This window comes from Hypomesus transpacificus, chromosome 10, assembly GCF_021917145.1.
Source record: "Hypomesus transpacificus isolate Combined female chromosome 10, fHypTra1, whole genome shotgun sequence".
Taxonomy (NCBI): Eukaryota; Metazoa; Chordata; class Actinopteri; order Osmeriformes; family Osmeridae; genus Hypomesus; species Hypomesus transpacificus.
The window spans coordinates 2,817,769-2,839,344 of record NC_061069.1 but is presented as its reverse complement, the minus strand read 5'-3'; the positions used below and the strand labels follow the sequence as shown (position 1 = coordinate 2,839,344).

At 41.0% G+C, this 21,576-nt stretch overlaps 5 protein-coding genes across 9 annotated transcripts; 4 read left to right on the top strand and 1 right to left on the bottom strand.

Annotated features, from left to right (window-relative positions):
* Positions 1-2,260: 2,260 nt before the first annotated feature.
* Positions 2,261-4,631, bottom strand: LOC124472568 (CCN family member 1-like). Its single transcript, XM_047027489.1, has 5 exons — positions 4,437-4,631; positions 4,075-4,288; positions 3,400-3,744; positions 3,001-3,203; positions 2,261-2,827 (listed from the first exon to the last, which is right to left on the bottom strand). Exons 1-5 carry the CDS (start codon positions 4,476-4,478, stop codon positions 2,525-2,527), a joined length of 1,107 nt encoding a protein of 368 aa, XP_046883445.1. The 5' UTR covers positions 4,479-4,631; the 3' UTR covers positions 2,261-2,524.
* Positions 4,632-6,645: 2,014 nt separating this feature from the next.
* bcl10 (BCL10 immune signaling adaptor) lies at positions 6,646-8,749 on the top strand. The gene is made up of 3 exons (XM_047027490.1): positions 6,646-6,939; positions 7,309-7,597; positions 7,698-8,749. Exons 1-3 carry the CDS (start codon positions 6,889-6,891, stop codon positions 8,129-8,131), a joined length of 774 nt encoding a protein of 257 aa, XP_046883446.1. The 5' UTR covers positions 6,646-6,888; the 3' UTR covers positions 8,132-8,749.
* Positions 8,750-8,883: 134 nt separating this feature from the next.
* On the top strand, positions 8,884-15,781 carry mcoln3a (mucolipin TRP cation channel 3a). Of its 5 annotated transcripts, XR_006956620.1 has the most exons (14): positions 8,884-8,989; positions 9,736-9,978; positions 10,232-10,399; positions 10,693-10,846; positions 11,248-11,314; positions 11,394-11,490; positions 11,649-11,748; positions 12,056-12,168; positions 12,330-12,479; positions 12,569-12,670; positions 12,882-13,004; positions 13,130-13,336; positions 13,426-13,612; positions 15,695-15,781. XR_006956620.1 is itself a non-coding variant. In XM_047026892.1 (13 exons), exons 2-13 carry the CDS (start codon positions 9,751-9,753, stop codon positions 13,549-13,551), a joined length of 1,632 nt encoding a protein of 543 aa, XP_046882848.1. In that variant the 5' UTR covers positions 8,884-8,989; positions 9,736-9,750; the 3' UTR covers positions 13,552-13,888. The 5 variants fall into 5 exon arrangements, 4 of the variants coding, with proteins under 4 accessions (XP_046882848.1, XP_046882846.1, XP_046882849.1 ...); XM_047026892.1 differs by lacking the exon at positions 15,695-15,781 and having other exon boundaries at positions 13,429-13,888; XM_047026890.1 differs by lacking the exon at positions 15,695-15,781 and having other exon boundaries at positions 13,426-13,888.
* ssx2ipa (synovial sarcoma, X breakpoint 2 interacting protein a) lies at positions 15,737-21,317 on the top strand. The gene is made up of 15 exons (XM_047026886.1): positions 15,737-15,828; positions 16,009-16,175; positions 16,401-16,613; positions 16,807-16,917; positions 17,038-17,173; positions 17,294-17,369; positions 17,612-17,789; positions 17,876-18,026; positions 18,160-18,296; positions 18,391-18,564; positions 18,680-18,797; positions 19,043-19,202; positions 19,430-20,245; positions 20,679-20,826; positions 21,044-21,317. The coding sequence occupies exons 1-13, from the start codon at positions 15,786-15,788 to the stop codon at positions 19,575-19,577; spliced, it is 1,812 nt and encodes a 603-aa protein (XP_046882842.1). The 5' UTR covers positions 15,737-15,785; the 3' UTR covers positions 19,578-20,245; positions 20,679-20,826; positions 21,044-21,317.
* Positions 20,164-21,317, top strand: LOC124472189 (guanine nucleotide-binding protein G(I)/G(S)/G(O) subunit gamma-5-like). The gene is made up of 3 exons (XM_047026896.1): positions 20,164-20,245; positions 20,679-20,826; positions 21,044-21,317. Exons 1-2 carry the CDS (start codon positions 20,165-20,167, stop codon positions 20,802-20,804), a joined length of 207 nt encoding a protein of 68 aa, XP_046882852.1. The 5' UTR covers position 20,164; the 3' UTR covers positions 20,805-20,826; positions 21,044-21,317.
* Positions 21,318-21,576: the final 259 nt, after the last annotated feature.

The window sequence follows — 21,576 nt, the reverse complement described above, 5'->3', positions numbered from 1 at the left end:
GCTGCACATCCTGACCCTGCTGGAACACATCAAGCAGCAACAAATGCAACTTGCTGCTGCTGTCAACAGTCTTGCTGCAAGAGTGGGTACAGAAACTCCAGTGGCTGAGATGCCGGACAATATGAGTTTCCCACTGGCCACCATGTCTGAAGTGGAGGAGTTGGAGGAGTGGCTGAAAGACTCAAGGAATTCTCATGCTAAGCAAAACATGGTATAAAGCCAACAACTTCATTGTCTTTTTACATCATCACCTTTAAGGCGACATCCATCACTGCTGTTTAGTCTACTGGGTTTTAACATTGTTTAGCTGGTGTTGAGTGCAGGGTTCTGTTCAGATAAACCCAGCATTTGATGCAGAATTGCAAACTTCATAGAGTTCACAAAACAACATTTTTAGACCTGATTTCATGAGCCAACAAAACTGTGCATAATTGTAGCAAATATTTTGTCTTTTGACAAGAAGAAGCCTTTTTTAACTCTGTTAATCAGTAAGTATTGTAAAATACAGTGAAGTAGCTGTCAAAACAATGGAGCAGTGGTTCTCAAACCTGTCCTCAGGGACCACCTGTCCTGCATGTTTTAGATGTTTCCCTGCTCCAACACACCTGATTCAAATGCATGTTCGTAAACAGGCTTCTACAGAGCTAGATAACGACCTATTCATTTGAATCAGGTTTGTTAGAGCAGGGAAACATCTAAAACATGCAGGACAGGTGGTCCCTTAGGAAAGGTTTGAGAACCACTGCAATGAAGAATTAGCTGGAATAAGTGGAACATTCAGAATATCTGTTAGTGACAGTTTTATTAAGTTATGGACAAACTCCCTCAACAGAAGCTGTAAGGAAGAATCATCAGAGTGCACCGGACAGTGAGATTGACTCTTGCGCCATAAGATGGTTCAACCTGGCATCTGACAGGGGAGGCGGCCGCAAAGACAGGGCGATGGCCAAGGAGACCTCTTAGTTTGTGTCTTCTGTCTAACTCATTGTTCATTCCTGTTTTATGTGTGCATTTAGTATTGTTAAAGTGAATCATTAAACTAGGACATGGTTTTCTTCCTCTTATGCATTTGATTTGATTTAATAAAAGATTTGTATTTTTTATTATTTGTATTTTTATACATTTGTGTTTTTTGTTATGTTAAAATTTGAGAATGTACATATATTTAAACTAATGGCTTGAAAATTAATAAAAGTATTTTATTTGAAAATCTTCGTTTTTTTTTTTCTTACTGAGAACTATATTGAGCGTGAACTAACATATATGGGGAATATAACCTAAATAATCGTTGCCGTTTTGGAACTGGCCCAGTGTCGGTCCGGATGTGAACCACATCCGTAAAACGGATCCGCGCCGGTATTGGCCCATTGTGCCGTTGGACACCGGCCCGAGTCCGTTTTACGGATCTGGCCCAGACTTTATGGAGGCTCTGGCCCGGATCTGGGCCAGATGATTTTTGCTATCTGGGAGAGATGATAAAATCATGGTAAAACACGAGAACAAGATTGAAATTTACAATATGTTTTTACTGTAAGCATTTGTGGTTGTGAATGCACACAGTACGAACGAAAGAGCGTAGTAGGACAGAAACCAAACCTAATTTTGAAAAAGGTTATAACGGAATGGTGTGTACGTGTGCTATATATTCTGCTGCAATTGCAGTCCGCCTTTTAATTGCTGGACAATCTGCTGTTTTTCTTGAAGGCTAAATTTGGCATATTTATCTCCGTGTTTGTTGTCAAAAGTCCGACGGAGATTTGACTCTATAACGACCGACATCGCCTCATAACACAAAATACATTTTCTCCTTGAAGCACAAACATGTATTCGCTTTGCCCATCTTTCTTGAAACTGCCTTGCAGTTCCAGGGCCGGATACAGCCTGCTTTGACTGGGGGTGCAGTGAACATTTCTGGGGGGTATCACGATTATTTTTTATATTGATAACATTTTTGAGACTGCTTATCGATCCGAGTGTTAATCAGGCGCGGAGCCAGACATTGTAAACATTCGGGGATTAGCCCAAACCTAGGACGCATTCTGGGCGAATCGGCTGCATGGGAGGGCTGTCATTCAAACCATGCTCTCCTTCAGCCACAGGTAAACTTCAAACTTCGCGTTAAACACTGATTTCTAGAGGCGGGATGTCGTCATTTTAAAATAGCCAATATACAACAACTCAGTAACACCATTATAAAAATATTATATCTGAATTTATAGCTCACATAAAGGAAAGTTAGTAAACAATGTCTCCTTTATATATTTTTAAATATACACTTTTATTACATAAAATCAGGAGCATGCATACAAACATTTGGGACTAACTTGGCATTTAATATTACATAACAGAATGCTTCATAACGAAGCAACTACTTAAGCTCCAATTCTATGAAGCAATGTCTTTAGGGATGAAGCACAGAAACTGTCATCTCTAATATCTCCCCTATTAGTGCACAGAAAATCCTTGATTTCGATTACACACACAAACAACCAAACACCCTCACAGACTTCTCTACATCATGCCATTAATCAAGCAGCTTGTGGACACCATTCAAATATCTGAAAACAAGGGATGGTTCTGTGCTGCTGTGGGAGCAGCTGATGTCACACTTGCAAGACTGGATTATCATGACGTCCTTGCTGAAGGTCTGTCCATCGTCACAGCTGAAGCGGATTGGCACCGTCCGGGTCTTCTTGGGTCTGCAGCAGTGGCCATCCAGACAAGACCCACAGTACCTGGGACGGAACATCTTCAAGCTGCGGCAGCCTGCGTAGGTGAACTTTACAGGCAGGCTAGCCTTTTCCATGGCGCTACACTTCTTACCGCGCTGTTGATTTGGGAAGAACCAGAATAATATTAAACATTGTGAGGAAAAGGCAGGAGGGATGGAAAAGGCAATGAATTGTGGTACACATGATAGTTTTAATTTATGTATGTAGTGTAAGAAAAAAATGGATCATCTGATTATTTTGTTAAGTATTACTGTGGTACACAGCCTACCTTCAAGCTTGAGGATGTAGGCTGAAAGCATGGGCGGACTTCACAGAGACGAGTCTCTTTTAACAGCTTGCACTGATTATTATTGTTGGTGAGTCTGAAGGACACCCCAGGGCCACAGGATTGGGAGCAAGGGGACCAAGTAGTGGTTTGTGGCACACACCTCCTCCTCGATGACAGGCGGCTCTTTGGCTGACTCTTAAACACTAGGAGAAGGAGGGATTTGGTGGGAAGATGACATATCAATATTGATTTGGTATGACAAAAACTTTGTCAAAAAGATTACGTTGAATACTTGACCATCCGTTGACAGTCTGAACACTGTCCTCGAGCAATAAGTGTGGCTTAACTTCCTACTGCTGAATATCTGTTGCATTTGTTTGGACTGAAGGAGCCATTTACCAGGCAAAGACTTGAGTCCACCTCCTCTGACTCCAGACACCAACTCATTCCTGATGGTGAGGTCATCTTCAGAATGTTCATGTGCCATTTTGAGCTTCTTGATCACAGCTCCTGCTGTTTTGCTTTCCTCAGGGCAGACCAACTTCTCACAGCAGTGCCCAGCCACCTTGACCAGCCTAGGTTTGCTACAGCCCAGTTTGGGCAAGGCTAGCTCCAGAGGGCAAAGGGAACTGCACCCCACGGCACCATCTATACATGTACACTGGTGCTTGCAGTTTGGACGGAAAATCTCCCCATTCTGGTAGATTTTATTGTCATACTCACAGGGCCTTCCAGTTGATTTTGCTTTTGGAAAGAAAAGAAAATAAGCATGTGTGTTCAGTGTAGAATTAATGTTGGGCAGACCACAAACCTGCATTAACAAACAAATGCCTGACTACCATGCCCAACAGTATCACCTTACAATCATCCCTGAATAAAATCAAATCAAATGGTTAATCATAAACATCAGGGCAGTTAACAGTGTAGTTAGATTACAGCTAGATTAATAAACGATTCGGACGTTTGAACACAGTTAAAACCCACCTTTTCATTAATAGATAACAACTTGTACACATTAAACCTAGATATTAGGAGTTTTGCAATACATCATGTACAATTAATATAGTGTCACACCTCGACATATGCCTTTAACTGCGCCCCGACCAGACCCGAAGTTGCAGTCGAGTCCCTTAGTATTGTCGCATGGTGCCGCCTGGCTACAGTCTTCATTGAGCTGGCGCGCGCAAACTTTGCAGCAGCCACAATCGTCTTGCACAAGGCTGACACCGAGCGCACACTTGGGGGAACCATGGAGACATGAACACCGAGCAGGACAGGAGGACGAAACCTAAAATAAGAAAAAATATCCCACTGATTATTTTGAACGGTTAATTGACTCCAGACATTGGTCTTCAGACATTCATTAATATAAAATGGACAGTCAGCAAAAAGTCAACACAACTTCGCTACATAAGACAACAAGCCTAATATCTCACCAAATTTAAACTCGCGCAGAATGTTAGAAACAAGACCAACATTCTTACGTAGAAGCTGCTTTAAAGTAAACCTTATCTGACGCGAACGTACTTTCTGGTAAACTAAAAGATCTTGTCTTTTATTAGCTCGAGTACTATACCTATATAGGGTGTCCGCCTCTCCTGTTTTATAGCCTTGCCAAAACTGACAGAGAACTGACGTGTATCTACAGCTGACTGTTTCAAACTATGCCAGGAATGTAATTGCAGTCATTCAAAATAAAAAAATACATTTAGTATCCACCCTGAAGCCTAGTCAAGGGCGGAGCAAGGGATGTGTCTCAGGGGGGGGGGGGGGGGGGGGGGGGGGGCTGATAGGGGGGCCACCTGTTATTAATATTTTACCGTGCAATAAAATATAACAATAACAATTTACCAATAGCAACCTCTATTCTGAACAGCACATATTGGCCTATAATAAATGTGTTCAGTCATCATAGCTCATAAAAAGTTTAAAATTGCCACTGCACGTGTGATGTCCAGAAAGAATGTATGGCCAAGGTGAGAATCTAAAACCATTGCAACACTGGTATTATGTCAATATAAAAATAAAAAGATGAACATTTCAATAGCAGCTTGCTATGGCACCAAGTTAGTGTTGCCCACATAGCCTGTGGTTAAAATGTGTATGTGAATCTAAACTAGATTCTATACTATTTGGGTGTTACATATATTTGTTCAATCAGTGGGTGGATTATTGTTTAACCAGAATATCTTTAAACAAAATGTAGTTGTGGAATATGAAACAATAACAAACGTTGTCAACCATGGATTTCTTTGTTCAATAAGAAAGAGAAAATCTGGATTAGGGAAAGAAATAAAGAGATAATTTAATGTTTTGTAAAGGCCTGAAATAATATTATATTTAAGAAATATGTGGTTGTTTTATGGAGAGACCACATAAAAGTATACCGTTTTACAAACATGAAAGAAGAGTATGTATTGCCCAAAATGATTTCCACCCATTTACTGTTTCCTTTGATAGGATAACTTGCATGAATAGGTACGTTTGTTTTGGTTGACATTGCTTTTGTCTCTGCGTTAACATGGGCCCCAAGAGTCATGCCAGCACAGACAGCTGAATAGCAGACTTAATATGCTCTATTTGTTACTTATAATCCTCTATACCTGGAAATCGCTGACTTTTTGTGGTTTGGAGTGAAGCGTTTTCCCTTAAAGATGCACTGAAGAAAAATGTGCAGAACCATGTTAGGTAATGGAAACAGTGAAGGCAACAGGTGGCTGGATTGGCAAAGTCTAGGGGATGGTAGAAGCCCACCACTTCCATACACAAAGTAACATTTGTTTTTATTACATCCTAATGACATAACCCCAGGTTTTACATCACTAACATAACCTGGTCACTTCAAAGCTAACATATTGCAATGTTGAGTACTTTCAATTACTCACTAATCAGTGCGTATAGCCTAATTCTTTTGTGTGACATTCCCAACATGGTCAAGCACTTCAGTTTGACATGCCTCTGGGTTAACAGATCAAAATGACTAAACCAAAGTCAAACATAATCTCGGCCAGATTATCATTTTGTATGATCCCAGTTCGAAATATTGCTGCACCCTCATCAAAAGTATTTGACTAGAAGGGGATTCCCTGCTCTCATGTTGCTGCGGCGCCCATTCCACATTGTTTGGTCAATTTAGTGTTTAATGGGGGGATTCAAAAAGGCTGTTATGTAACGTGTCATTACAGGGTTTCATCCTGGTATTATATTCAATTACAGAGGCTGGGGAACAGAGAGAGCAGCTCATATCTTGACACCTGAGACCATGACAATCTCCCTGGGGGAGTGGAAATTGTCAATAACTTCCTGTAATACCCTGATTAAATACGTTTGAAAATCAAGAAGGCTCGGGTGCCATTTAGGAATTTCTTTATTTTTGTCTGGAATGTCTCATTCGGTTCACCTTGCATTTTTTTAATAAATACTCTATTGCAGTGTGCAGCATGCTTGTTACAAATGTAAAAAAACTTAAAACTAAAATGTTTGATTCTATTTCACTAAAAACAACATAGTTTGACAATTTGCAATAGTGTGAAAAAACTGATAGGCCTATATGTCGGGAATGAACAGAGAACGTATATACTCTTTGGAATGAATCATGAACTGAAACGTGTCATAGTTTGCGGATTTACGTAAACTCTTTGTGGAATCAGGAAGTAAGTCCAGCGGTTCCGTATTTGAACAAAACCAGAGCCTGTTTAACTAAAGACAAAACGTTGATATTGGAATATCCGCATTTTAACGAATACATCTGAAAGAGACGAAACTGATTAGAAATCTTCAGTTTGGAGAGTGTACTGTTTATGTAAAAAAAGTTGTTTGATTATATATTGAGAGTGCGGTACATACTCGGAAAACGAACCTGATACATACTTAAGTAGGTAGAGTAGAATGGATACTCCTCCCCTGACAGAGGATGAAATGTCCGAAATTAAAAAGGAAGTAAGTAATTAAATGAATGCCAACTGATGTCAAAGTATTAAATATTACATGGGGTTATTGTAATAGAATATTTGTTTTATTGAGAAGTGAAAGCTCACCACACCCTTTACCCATACGCTAACTGTATCCTGTAAATACATAAGTTTCCATTGCTTTAGTGTTTTTTCGTTGGATGAAGTAGGCCCACATTTCTTCTCATTGTCAGTTTCAATGATTCATAGCTAATAACAGGCACAAAATAATGATGTATAAATATTGTAACCAAGAAGCTACATACCCAGAAAGCTACACTCTTATAACAGAAGTCCTTTTCAGAGATAAGTTGACATACAGCAAAATGTTTACACCCAACACAAACTTCTCTTCCAGGTGCTGATCAGGCTGCGGCCCTACCTCTGTGACAAGATAATTGCTGATCGCCACTTCGACTACCTACGCGCTCGCAGAATCCTGACACGGGATGATACAGAGGAGATCTACTGTCGGAGCACGCAGAGAAAGAAGACGGGTATGCTGTTGGACTTCCTGGCTGAGAACCCCCGGGGCTTGGACACCCTTATTGAGTCCATCCAACTCTGTCGCTCCCTCAACCACATCATCACCAAGATCACTGATGAGGTGCAGAAAGTGAAGAATGAGAGGCTAGAAGCTCTGAGAGGTACTATTTGTTTGGCATGGAAACTTTTTCATGACTTGCGAAATATCGGATGAAACCCTGACTATAAACGTAATGATCATTTCCAAATCCTGTCTTTCAGCCTCTGCCTCCAGTTCCTCATCTGGTTACCTTCCAATGAAAGGGGCATCCAATGACCTCTCCAGGACATTGTCATATGAATCAAACCTGCCATCGACTATGCTATTCCACCCCGAAAGTGAAGGGTGCGCCTCCACATCAGATGCTACCGGATCCCTCAAGCTGCCCTCTGCATCAAGCCGAGCGGACGCACCATCGATGGGAGGGGGCAGCGTGACAGTGTCCTTATCTACGGCCTCGTCCAGCCTACCCAGGCCTGGAGACCCAGGGGCTCCCCCCCTGCCAGAGGAGCTGTTGGCTGAGTCCTCTGCCAGCATGGATGCTGGGGCACAGAGCACAAGCAGTGCAGGAGATGCCAACTTCCAGCCCTTGCGCTCACGCTCCCTCACTCCACACAGGGACATATCTCCATGCCAATCATATCATTCGCAGTGAGGCTCCACAATTTCCCTCGATCTCACTCTTTCACACACACACACACACACACACACACACACACACACACACACACACACACACACACACACACACACACACACACGTGTGACAGTTTGTTTGCCTACAATATGCGTGGGGGATACAATGGGTCATTACACAGCATAGTTTTATGTATGTACCACACACCTACTCATTAAAAGTCAGATTTGTATACATTACTGAACAGAAAGACTGATCGTCGCACTCATTCTTAGTTGTTGCTCCACTGTTTTTAAAAAGAAGAATGTGTGACTGGTTTACTAGCATTCAACATGCAACATCATGGCAGCTACTGTACGGTATAGACAATGGTGCAGAGAGATATGTGTGCATATATATGTAAAACTACAGTAACAATCCTTAAATGGTGGATATCTGAACCACCTAGTGTTTACAGCTTTGTTTTCTTACTATTGGTTGTGGGAATAGTTGTCAATAAGATCTTAGAAATGTGAATAGTTCATGAATATAACGTGGTACAGTGTCTGTCTTTCATTATCCATTGTATCTTTGTAACTGTTGTAATTTTCACTTCGAAATTATGGTACATTTTATTCAGATTAAAATAATATCAGAATCCAATAGTTTGGTGATTTCATGAGGTGAAAAATTATACCAGTATTTAAAACAAATCACTCAAACAAGAAACGTTGGTACTACTTTGGAATTTTTGTTAAGGAAAAACTGGAAGTACAAGAATGACTGTCACAGTGACTAAAGAGCGGCCTGACACTTCTGTGACTGCTCTGCCTGATAACAGACAACAGTGAAAGTCAACGACCATTACACAAGCTGCTGCGTGAGGCCGTCGTGAAGGTAGGTTTACGAGCACCATTTGATGGTAATGTTAGTGACGCTTGATAATTTACAAGAAATTAGAAGAACTGACTGGCAGCATGACGGAGGCAGAGTATATGATGTTTCATATGTTGAGCTACAATTGGTATATTAATTATTTATTTAAAATAAAGTTTCATTATAATTTCTAAATGAGTGGAAGGCGGTACAAAAACAGGTATCTGAACAGAAGCAGCATTGTAATCCAGAGTTTTCTAAGTGGGTTTATGTTAATTTACATGAATGTAGTCTATAGTATTTTTTGTAGATCTGTAGCATCTTGTAAAGTGTTAGTCGATACATGCGGTTTAACCTGTTTGATAAAGATCAGAATGCATTGCATGGTTAGATGTATTCTACTCATAGCACACATGGAACAAGTTTTCACAATAATCGACCGTGTCTAGAATGCAGCAATGAGAGAATAATTCTTCCAACTTGCTCATTTTATACAATACTGTATAACGCTGCTGAACACCACACCATCACTGCTCAAATCTGGACATCACACTGTCTTTATCCTTGTTGAGTGTATGATAAAACAATGTAACTGACTCATCCATCTCCTGTTTTCTGGTCATCATGGAAATCTTTGAACATGGTGAATTTTTCATTATGGGACTGACAAGGGAGCAGGCTAATAAACCACTCCATTATACCTTCCCTTCTCTTTCCTCCTTTTTTTGTGGTGACCTATTCTCAGAAATGCTCCTCTTCTTTTGAAGGATTCACAAGTACAGATGGAGGAAGTGGAACCGCTGGTGGCTGCAGGGCCAGAGATACAGTGCCCAGAGGGCCACACTGAATGGAACACTGCTAAGCAGAGTCCTGACTCCCAGGTAGTGGAGGATTTCAGGAGGAGGCTAAAGTACTTCTTTATGAACCCTTGTGAGAAATACAGAGCCAGGGGGCGGAAACCATGGAAACTGACGTTACAGATTCTAAAAATTGCAATCATCACAGCACAGGTAGGATATACTGTAAATGGTTTGAATCCTTGGTATTAGTCTGCTGTGATTCAAATATAACTTTACATCTATCCTTGAGGGTTTAGGTTGGTTGAGGTGCAGTTCTATGGGCGTATGTGAAGTCTGTTATGACATTCCATGGAAAAAGGGCTATCCTAATGAAATGTGAATTGATTTGATACTGTAAACTGCAAATGATTAATGTCAAGTCAAGCTTCATTCAAACTGACACATGTAAACTTTTGTTCTACAGTTAGTCTCTTTTGGACTGAGCAATGAAATGATGGTTACCTTCAAGGAGGAAAACCTGAAGGCATTCAAACATTTGTTCCTGAAAGGCTACAAGGACCAACGATTAGACAAATATTCAGTTTACACAAAAGCAGACGTCTATGACCACATATATCACATCATTGATAGGGTATAGTATGTCTTGAAAATCACTTGAAATTATGTGTTTTAGTGATAAACATGGTTATCTTGAATAAACTAAGTGTCTGTAAATGAGTGCAGAGAGAGAAATTAAGTATCCTACCATTAATGGACAAGTGAACAGTGTTCAAAAGATTCACCGTAACTCTGTTTCTATAGTAATTATTTTTGTTGATTGTTCAATACCCTGATGTTTCTTATTATTATTAAATGCCGTATTTTTATAGAGATTGGATTTGTATTTCATGGAATTTATACTTCCTGTCACCTTGTCATCTATAGTACACACATCTGCAAAACCTGATACCTGGAAGCCAAGCGTATGAGAAGAATGATGGGGTGAACACCCCTCTGTCCCTCTGTCAAGACTTCTACAAGAATGGAAGCATCTCCCCATCCAAAGAAACATTCAACCTTGATCCACGTATTGAGACAGGTAATTAGGGTCACTGCATTGCAACACAATGTCAATTGTCTTGGTGTGACAAATAGCTTATTTGCATAGTGTAATCCATTCTAGATGTCTTAGTCACCCGAGAAACTTCAGCCAAATGTTTATCCTAAATACACAGATATACTGCTGAGCACCCACACAACTGGCAGTCTCTAGACTGTTTAATGTTGCGTTGGAGCATGAGTGGTATTCCTGGGGAATTTGTTTCATTCTGCTCATGGAAAATAATCACATTGGTGGTTCACTCCGACAGTAAAACAGGAAGTCTGGGAGGCATTGGTATCTGTTTTTATCCAAACCCAGTAGACCAACCAGCCACAACTACAGAAACCTATGGATGTTTCACTTTCGGAACGATTTCTTTTTTTTTTTTATCTCCACAGAATGTATTACCATTTACCCTATGTGGACGTTTCGGAATGACATGAACTTTTCTCTGGATTTTCAAAGGTGATTTGTAGATGCATTACTTCCTCGGCTCTCAAGTCATTCATTGCCTTGTAGAAAGTGAATGTTGTCTCTGTCCCAGGTTGGTCTCCATAAAAGTCTACCTCACTCTAAAAGCCATCAACCTACAGACAGTGAGTCACCATGAGCTTCCAGACTGTTACAACTTCAGAATGATGGTGGGTGGCAGGATGCAAAAACACCCTCCCTGCTATTCAACAAAAGCAAAAGTCACTTCTCCACATGGTTGATATGTCAAAATCTAGCAAGGCAGTATACCAGAGTGTTAAATTAATTTGTTCTGACAATGTAATGGGTCTCTGTTTTTTTTCTGAAGATAATGTTTGACAACAGCGCACATAGTGGAAAAATAAAGATCCTCTTTGAAAATAATGTTGAAATCAATGCATGTAAGAACTGGACAGTTGCCGGCACTTGTAAGTAGCCTTCTATCTTAACAATGCTTTTTGTCTTGTAAACGTTGCTTTGTCAAAATTAAATTAGTCCTAAATTATGCCTAAATTATACTAGTCCTGTGGTATTTGAAGATGTATTCACCCTCCGCTTTCTACATCAATGTGTCCTTGATATACTCCTCAATGCCAGAAGGGGGCACACATCCAGTCACTTCTGACCACAGTTATAAGTGGAAATCCATAATGATTGTTCACAGTTCTTCTTTTTCAATCAAACTGCTTATATGGAAAATTTGATGATATGTCTTTTGCTGTTTGATTTGTGCAGCTGGGAAGGACCATCACCATGTCCTGCTTTTGGATACCCTCGTTATTCTGTCCTGCCTCATCTCTCTGCTCTTGTGTACACGCTCAGTGATCAATGGAATTCAACTCCAGTTTGTAAGTTAGGAAGACAGTGTTATCCATTTTATACAGTACGTTCACTGCACAGAGACGGTAAATACATGCACTGCTCAAACAGCATTGTATTTATGGCAACTATCAAGTTTTACTGATTACATTTGTAACTATTTGCATCTTTTGCATTTTTTTATTTTCAGGAGTACACACACTTTTTCCAAACATTCTACAGGAAAACCGTGTCTTGGTCAGATCGAATGCAGTTTGTGAATGGCTGGTATTTAATGATCATCATCAGTGATACACTAACCATCATTGGCTCTGCCCTCAAGATAGCAATACAGACCAAGGTTAAACTCAAAATTCTGAGTCATCCTTTCAGTGTATGGTACATCACTTATCTCAATAACAAAGTAATTTTATTCATTTTTATTTTCAGGATTTAATCATCTATGATGTCTGCAGTATTGTTCTGGGAATAGCCACAATGCTTACCTGGATTGGAGTAATTCGCTACCTGGGTTTCTACAAGAAATACAATGTTCGGATTTATATGTACCTTTTGTGAATTCACATCTGATGGCAAATACACAATTTTAGTGTGTTGTTGATCTGTGCATCAGATTTTAATCCTACTTTTGTATACATGGATAATCAGTAATAGCAAGACAACACACACCTGGTATAGAATGGAATAATACACAGCGTAAAAAGACAAAAACATTGATGGATAGTTCCTTGTTCCTCTCCAGATCTTGATCCTGACCCTGAGGGCAGCTTTCCCAAATGTGATCCGCTTCTCATGCTGTGCTGCCATTATCTACCTGGGCTACTGCTTCTGTGGCTGGATTGTGTTGGGACCTTACCATGAGAAAGTGAGGGGTAGATCAACTTCCTGTGTTCGATATTTGAGTTCATGACATTTTACAATCCATCCAGTGGATTTTTGACAACCATCTCTCCCCTTCTCTCTCGTTTGCAATGACAAATGTAACCCTAGTTCCGGACCTTTGACAAGGTGATCGAATGCCTGTTTTCTCTTATGAATGGGGATGGCATATACTCCACCTTTGAGATGATGAGGGCAAAGAGCAGTATGGTGTGGCTGTTCAGCAGGCTCTACATCTACACTTTTGTCTCCCTATTCATCTACATGGTGCTTAGTCTGTTCATCGCACTCATCCAAGACACATATGAGACTATCAAGGTTGGTGCTGGTTCTTATATTTATCATCAACTATTTAAAAAGCTCCAGTAAACCTTGCAAAGTGTATCCGTTGTTTTCAACATCCCCAGCAGGACAAGAAACCTGAGTCCCAGCTAAACACCTTCATGATAAAGTGCAGAGATCATCCTGATTCTGGGCGATACACAACTGACATGGAGCCTCCATCCTGCTTCCTCTGCAGCTGTTTGGGATGAATTGTAATGTTCTACTTGATAATGCACTGATGTGCGCATGCATGCTTGTACAATGCACAAGGTATTTCACAAGGTATTTCAAGTATTTTCGCATGTCATGGTTTTGATAGCCACCAGGTTACGGTTCATAGATTTGCCGTGGGAACACAGAAGAGATTCAAAATGATCAAATATAATCGTTGTTGTTTTGCTGTACATGCTGAATTGATGTCATGTTTTTAGGTTGTGTATCAAATCTTTATTCAAATGGTAATGCATTTTTCAATTGGCAAGTGACAATGCAATCCTTAATTCAGTTTGAATTATTTTGAATACAAATTTAAATGAAAGCACAATAGATTGCCACAGGTTTTTGGACTCTTTATTCAAATAGTAATGGATTTTTCTATCTGCAATTCAATGTGCAAAGTAACATTGCAATCCTCAATTTAAATGAAACTTGTCATTTGAATTATTACCCCCAAAAACGTCTAGATAAGATTTTAAATGTCTATGGAAGGTGAGAAGTGCCTTCTGGACAAGATGTGAGCCTTCTGGACACTGGCCACATTCCTTTGATTTGCATGTCCTGAATGTCCTGAATATCTGGACAAAATGTCAGCCTTCTGGACACTGGTCATTCATTTGATATTATATCTGGACAAAATGAATGAATACAAATGAATGAATAAAACTCTTACTAGTTGCAAGCCTGGCGACCCCTGACCCCTCCCCCACACTTTAATGTTATGTTGCTACTATTATGATCATGGTGAGTGTGACTTTATTATTATTACTACAGTTATTAATGCCAATGTTGTGGGGTTATCTTACATGATCTTACATAATTCGTTTTTGCCCACGGCTTTTTCAGATTCAAGATGTCAACAATCTATGCTCGCATATTATGTCACCCAACATATTATAGTATTATTACATATAACAAAAAAAATAATAACATGATTTAAAATGTGAATAAACTCAAAACAACCTTAATGTCTGTGTGCAACCGGTCAGGGAACGTGCCAAACGCACCTGACCTCATTTGCATAAACTCAAAGGTGAACGGCGCATATCCAATGCGGCGGCCAGATACTTGTTGCTTGACAACGCAGTCACCAATGACCGTGAGGTTCATTCTGATACAAGAAAGAGGTCGACTTCAAACATCATTCAAAGCAACCTGTGCCTGCAAGACTGTGGTCTTGGATCGACTTAAAGACAAGCTATAGCTAGTTGTCTAGTGGCAAACCTGCTTTGCAACGAGGTCATATCGAATTGAGATCAACTCACCTGTGAGTAGCAATCTTTTAAGTATGATGCAGTAGCTAGTGCTAGCTAACGTAAGTAGCGTAAAGACTAGGCTATTAGTTCGATCGTGTGTTGAATCTACAGTACAGTAGCTGCCTACTGCCTAACTTAACGCTCACCGACAAACAGCTATACTTTCCAGGAGTTATGTGGGCTAAGCAAGGCTAATGTTGTCTTCTGTAGTTTACAGTTGGCTATCAAGTGGATGTAGAGCTATATTTATACGATGCATATACGTGTATTTGGGACGGAGTAATTTAGGTCAAGTTGTAGAATGGTAATGTAGCGAACTAGCTGCTTATAGATACCCTTGTTTCCCAGCACATTATAGCATTTGGATATCTAAACTCGCAAAATGTTGGCTACCAGTGCGGCAGCCTTTCAAAACAAGTTGCACCAAGAGAGTCAGTTCAGATAAGAACCAAGCTGTCTGAATAAGTGGATTAGTAACCTAGGCCTATCCTTTACTGCTGTGCACTCCTGGCTGTTTTCCCACAGTATAGTCTATATTCAGCCCTTTATATAATGTGTCAAAGAGGCCTTACATGTGAATTACACTCCTGTGCTTAGTGGGAGTGGCAAGGTACAATGTTGTTCATCTTGTTTAACCAGAAAGTCATTAAGACTCTCAAAAAATACATGAACCATTCTGCCCAGGAAAACAGTGCTTTCCCCAGCTTTAACAAAATGCTATTTCCATTGCTTCATTTTAGCAGCCGACCTAAACAGTCCTACCCATCCCCATTCTGCCTACCACTGGCCCACATATGACGTTTAATCCCATGATAGTGGAGAATCGACCCAGATTATCCTGCATTTGTCTCTTATGTCATAGTGTGGTGCTCTATTTCAGGACCTTGTCCCAGTGTAGAAGCCATCAATCTGCTGGAGGCTGTATATATTTTTCCCTGATGAATTCTCCTCTGTCCTGACATTCGGTTGACATGGGAGACTGGTGGACGACAGAAACAATGGAGCCGTCTTTAGGTAATGGATGCACTTCGGGTACTTGATTTGTAAATTCATACTCATCTAAAAAATAAATGTATCTATATTTAGAATGTGTTAGATAGCACTTTTTGTGTCCTTGTTTTAAAACCATGATTTCAGCCTAGCTGTCAAGAGAAGACGCCTGGAAACCTTTGTTCTCTTTTCCCTTTTGTTTAGAGCGCCATGACCTCTCAAGGATATCTCAGGTAACAATGTCCCCCTCGAGGCAGAACAACCATCCTGAGATGCACTCCTCCATGCTGCTGTCCAAGAGCTCCTACAATGTCATGAATGCCTTCTGTAATGAGGATAATGTCTCCCAATGCACCACCTACATAAATCAGGTACCACCAGTCTTCCTTTAATTGCTATAGAGCCTCTCTTAAAGATTTCATGCATACACTTTGCATGCACTGTGCATGTGTTTTCTTATTGTTTTATTGATTCCCCTATTGTAGCTAAACATTGGAACCTGGCCTGTAACCCTTTGAAAAAGATTTCCTTTTACACTGGAACAGTAAGAATGTGTTGATAATGATCAAACTGACCCCCTTCACCGGATTCCACAGGAGATGAGCTCACTGGGCCTCCCCCTGATGTACGTGGATGCCTGCTCAGAGGAGGGGACGGGCAGGCAGAGCACCGTGGCAGCCCTGAACGTCATGTATGAGCTGCTGCAGAAGCACCGCCGCAGTCAGCTCTCCTTGCAAGAGCTGGAGACAGCGCAGGTCAAGACCAGCGGCACCCTGGAACACCTTCAGATCAGCAACTGCAGACTCAAGGTTGGCTCTCTCGCCACTGTTATCTGCAATCATTAGTGTCATTTTTGGAGTTCAGCACAGTCCCTAATTAAATATGATGTTTTGTCAATGTTTTTATATTTAATGTTAGGCGAAATTATTTGTATATGTAGTACATTGACTGTTTCTGATATCTGCCTATCAGAGCTTTGTACAAATCTGTATTTGCTTCCAGGATCAGTTGGAGTTCTCCAAAAGGGAGAAATCTGGACTACACGAGACAGAGAGGCAGCTACAGCTCAAAATCAAGACTTTGCAGAATTGCCTGAAAACGGAGAAAGAAGAGGTAAAACTGCCAATTCATGACTTCTCCAATCAGGATTACAATTAAAAAGACGTCAAACACACTAGCCGGTAGTGTTTCTGAAAAAACCTTTTAAACCTTCTAATCTACCACATGGATCAGGTTCAGAAGCTTCAGGCCATCATCACCAGCCGTGCGTCTCAGTACAGCCACAATGCCAAGAGGAAGGAGAGAGAGTCGAGCAAGCTTAAGGAACGCCTAGGCCAGCTACTGGTGGACAAAAGAGATAAGAAAATAAGTAGGTTTGCAGCATTATCTTCAACAAAATGTGTGAATGGTTGCACTTAATGACTTCTCCTCAGTTAAGAGATAAGAGAAATGTGCTCCTTTTATGGATTGTCTACTATTCCACCCCTAGCAATTGATGTGTTAAACTACTTGGGGCGGTCTGATGGAAAAAGAAGCCAATGGAAGACAGGAAAGATGGAGGCCAGGTTGGTACAATGCTTCATCCTGTACATCCATGCCATTCACCATTCATCCAACTGATCAAAATATACTTACAATCTATGTTTGTGTAATCAAATCGGATTTGTTTAGCCCTATTTACAAGCATTGTCACAGACAGGTTCATATACGCCCATAGAACTATATCTAAACAGACCCCCAAAGAAGACAATGACAAACCCACAGTAAAGTATAAATGGAATAAACCTCTGTAAACTTCCCATTGCAGACATGAGGGAGAGATGTACAAGTCCTTGCTGAGTGAGTATGAGGAGCGTCAGAGGGCCCTGATGCTGGAGAACGTCGAGCTGAACCAAGTGCTCCAGCAGATGAAGAAGGAGATGGTGTCCATCCTGAGCCCCAGGAAGCCCTCCAGGGGAGCCATCGCCGAGGACAGTCTGGAGCAGGTAAACACTCGCAGCTGCTCTACCGGAGGACACGCCGGGAAGAATCCGTTCACCTTCATGATCTGGCGTTGTGGAACCGTTCTCAGGCCTTCTCGGACAAGGAGGAGGAGGTGGCTTGGGACTCCAGTAGGGAACCCCTGGACCAGTCGTGTGAGCACGCTCGGGAGCAGCTCACCAACAGCATCCGCCAGCAGTGGAGGAGACTGAAGAGCCACATGGAGAGACTGGACAGCCAAGGTACACCACTGCACTCTCTCCTTCTCCTGCAGCATGGATCGCATTGAGGACAACAAACAAATATGGCAAGTTCACATGTTCACAGAGCACGTTTTGTTACTCCACATTCAACCAAATGATGTTTGTTTCCCAGTGTCCTTGGTGCAATCTCAGCAGGGTGCGGGTGAAGAGCTGGTCTCCAGGGAGATCCACGAGGAGGAGATGGAGAAGATGAGGTTGGAGATGCAGCAGTGCAAAGACTTTATCCAGACCCAGCAGCAGCTCTTACAGGTTAGGGCTTTAGACAGGAGATGTAACCTTTCCTGTACAGCTACCAAATGTACTTTGACTGTTATGAAGGACCCTTGGTTGTGTCTGTGTGCAGCAACAGCTCTTTTCTCCATACGACGACGAGACTGCGGCGGTGCTGAACGACGGCTACACACTGGAGGAGAAAGAGAGACTCAAGGAGGAGTGGAAGCTCTTTGAAGAGCAGAAGAGAAACTTTGAGAGGGAGAGAAAGAACTTTACAGATGCTGCTATCCGCTTGGGCCATGAGGTATTGATACTTGTTTATCAACAGCTTAAACTTTTTTTTATAATACACAAGAAAATTGTTTGAAGTTGATTTGAGTATTGTGAAGATATTACTTTCTCACTATGGCGTTCCACAGAAAAAGTCTTTTGAGGAGGATCGTGCCTCTTGGCTGAAGAATCAGTTTTTTAACTTAACTCCTTTTGTGGACCGCAAGAGACATTCTATGTCTGACAACCAAAGTGCCTTATCAATCCGTAAGTCGCAATGATGATGAGTAACTTTGCTTCTGACATTTTGTTATTATTATTTTTTTATGAATGAATATACTGTATATATAATGTATATCGGTTTTGTAAATGTGATGCAGGTGCACTATATTCCAACCTTACTATGATCTGTCAAGTGTCACTGAGTATTTAGTCATGGTATATTTATTTGTTGTTGGTTGGTGCCTGTATAGTATTTGTGGCTAGTTTACAAAGCCTCTTACCCACCATAGGCAGTGAACCAGAGATGAGGAGATTACCATCCACTCCAGCCCAGCTGACCAAATCACAGACGTATGCTGTTTTTTCCACTCCAAAGGGTGTGCCGCATGGCAGTGGCATGCCATCCACGGCTGATCTGTACCGCACACTCCGCCTCATCCCCAACAGCAGGTAAGAGTTACCTCACTGATGGCCCTGCTCCGTCACTGCAAGGGTTGGATACAGTGTAGACCTTAAGAAGTGTGTTAAGCATCGTTTTCATTTGTTTTAACAAAGGCTGTTGATTCCATTTGATCCAGGCAGCTTTGTACTTGTTGACATTATATATTTGACAGCACACAATCCTAGGGTGAGGACTGATCTTGCAAAAGCACATTTGCTTTGTAATTTTTCCACAGTTCCTCCAGATCCCAGTCAAAGCGGGGGAGCTGGCAAGGGTCAAACACCACACAGGGTGGAGATAGTCCAGTCAGGGCCAGGCAAAGACATGGAGATGAAGATTACAGTATGTTTTCGTTTGATGGAGATCAAAGAAGCCTCAACTAAAGAACATACAGAGCCATTGCTTTGGACCCCTCTCAACAGATGGCCTAGTTCTGCTGTTGTCAACACTGCCTTAGGATGCCACAGACACTCTTTACATATTGTTTTATCATGGATAATGTACCTGTGACTGATCCTATTCCAGAACATGATTATACAGCACTTTTATGTCAGTAATTATTAAGCCATTGCCAAGTCTAGAAGAATGTTAGAACTGTATGTTTTGGCAGTAGGCATGGCCTATTTGTGGATGATTTGGGATAATTGTTACGACATATTTTTACAATGTGATAGCTAGGTGGGGGTCATGTGAAAAGTTTACATATTTTCTTCACTCCAGATGAATGGATACTTTTTGGTATGAGAACTATAGTTTTAGATTAAAGATGATTTGCTGCTTTCACAGTGCAATAAAGTATTTTTTTGTCTTTTCAGTTTATTGTCGGTGTTTTGCTGCCCCCTACCGCAGGTTAATAGAGGCGTCACCAAAACCGTGAATGCCAAATAGAAAGGAAGAATCTACCGGATATGTGCCTTTGCTACTTTGTTTAAACATATAACTAGCAGCCGTGATAGCCTCGTTCTACAAGATGTCTGGTTCATCAAATCTGGTCGCCATGAAGAAGGTTGTACAGCAGCTACGCTTTGAAGCGAGTATAAACAGAGTAAAGGTAAGATTTATTTTATTCAGTAAATATGCTAATAGAAAACTATCGGTCAACCATAGTGCTAACCAGCCAAAGCTAGTATGCTAAGGGCGTGGAAGGCACAGATCATAGATGCACGGTGTCTAGCTAGCAAGCTAACCAACCATCTTAGTAGTCTACAACCTTCTCCTTCCACATTCTTGGAAAAAAGGTATCGTGTTAATGTTGGAAGTTGATAAAAAACCTTTTTACGGAGACCATGGCTAATGTCAAGCTAGCTAGCACAGTAATGGACTCCTAGTCCTTCCCTTTATCCACACACAACAGTGGATACTGGAGTCAGTAGTTCATGTTCACTAACTAGCCATGTAAATTAGTTCGGCAGAACAGTATTCACAGAACAGTATAACATCAGCCATAATGTGTGAGTTAATGTGTGACTGTTGTAATCCTCCAGGTTTCTCAGGCCGCGGCAGATCTCCAGCAGTTCTGCATGCAGAACGCCAACCAGGACCCTCTGCTCACTGGAGTTTCCACTAGTACCAATCCATTCAGACCACAGAGAGTGTGCTCCTTTTTATGAGACCAGCCACTGCATTCTTTCGGTTAGTTGGTTAGCACTGGTTTTGTAGAGGTCTTCACCATATACATACATTTTATAAACATAGTGGGAAGGGGCTGGATCCTATCCCCCAACAGTGTTTTAAGGAGACGCTGATGTTCTGCTGATATTGAGTTGATATGACACTGTTCTGTTTGTCATTGCTTTCTTGGCTGGAATTATTTTAACACCAGTCAAAAAAAATGTTTTTGTCTTCCCAGGCCTTCATTTTGATGCTACAGGGAAATGCTGACCTCACTGACCTCCATGCCAAGGCATTCCAATGCCACATGATGTTTCAAAGTGTCTGACTCTTGTCTGGAATATTGCCATCTATTTACAGCCACATTAGGGGGGGGGGAGACTGGTTTAGATTTCATGGCAGAGTGTGGTTTTTAAGTAAATTATGGTGCCTTTTCTATTCTATTTTATCCATCATTGGTCTTGACTTTTTGTATTTAGAAAATAAAACTAATTCTTGCTCTTCTACATAAATGGTTTGGACATCTCTTTTTATTTTTGATCTTTAGTGACTGGAAATAGCCCCTGTTCTCATTAGCCTTGGGCTTTGTTGATTTGTATGTATATTTTACGTAGGTTATGATTGTAGGCTACTCCTTTGCATGAATCTTATTTGAGATACCTGATTATTGATCCTACAAGTTTTAATGTAGATACTCTGTGTTACCTTTATGCACTTCTAGGTAACACAGAGTAGTTTTAGTAAAGGAAAAGTGGGGGCACATGATAAAGT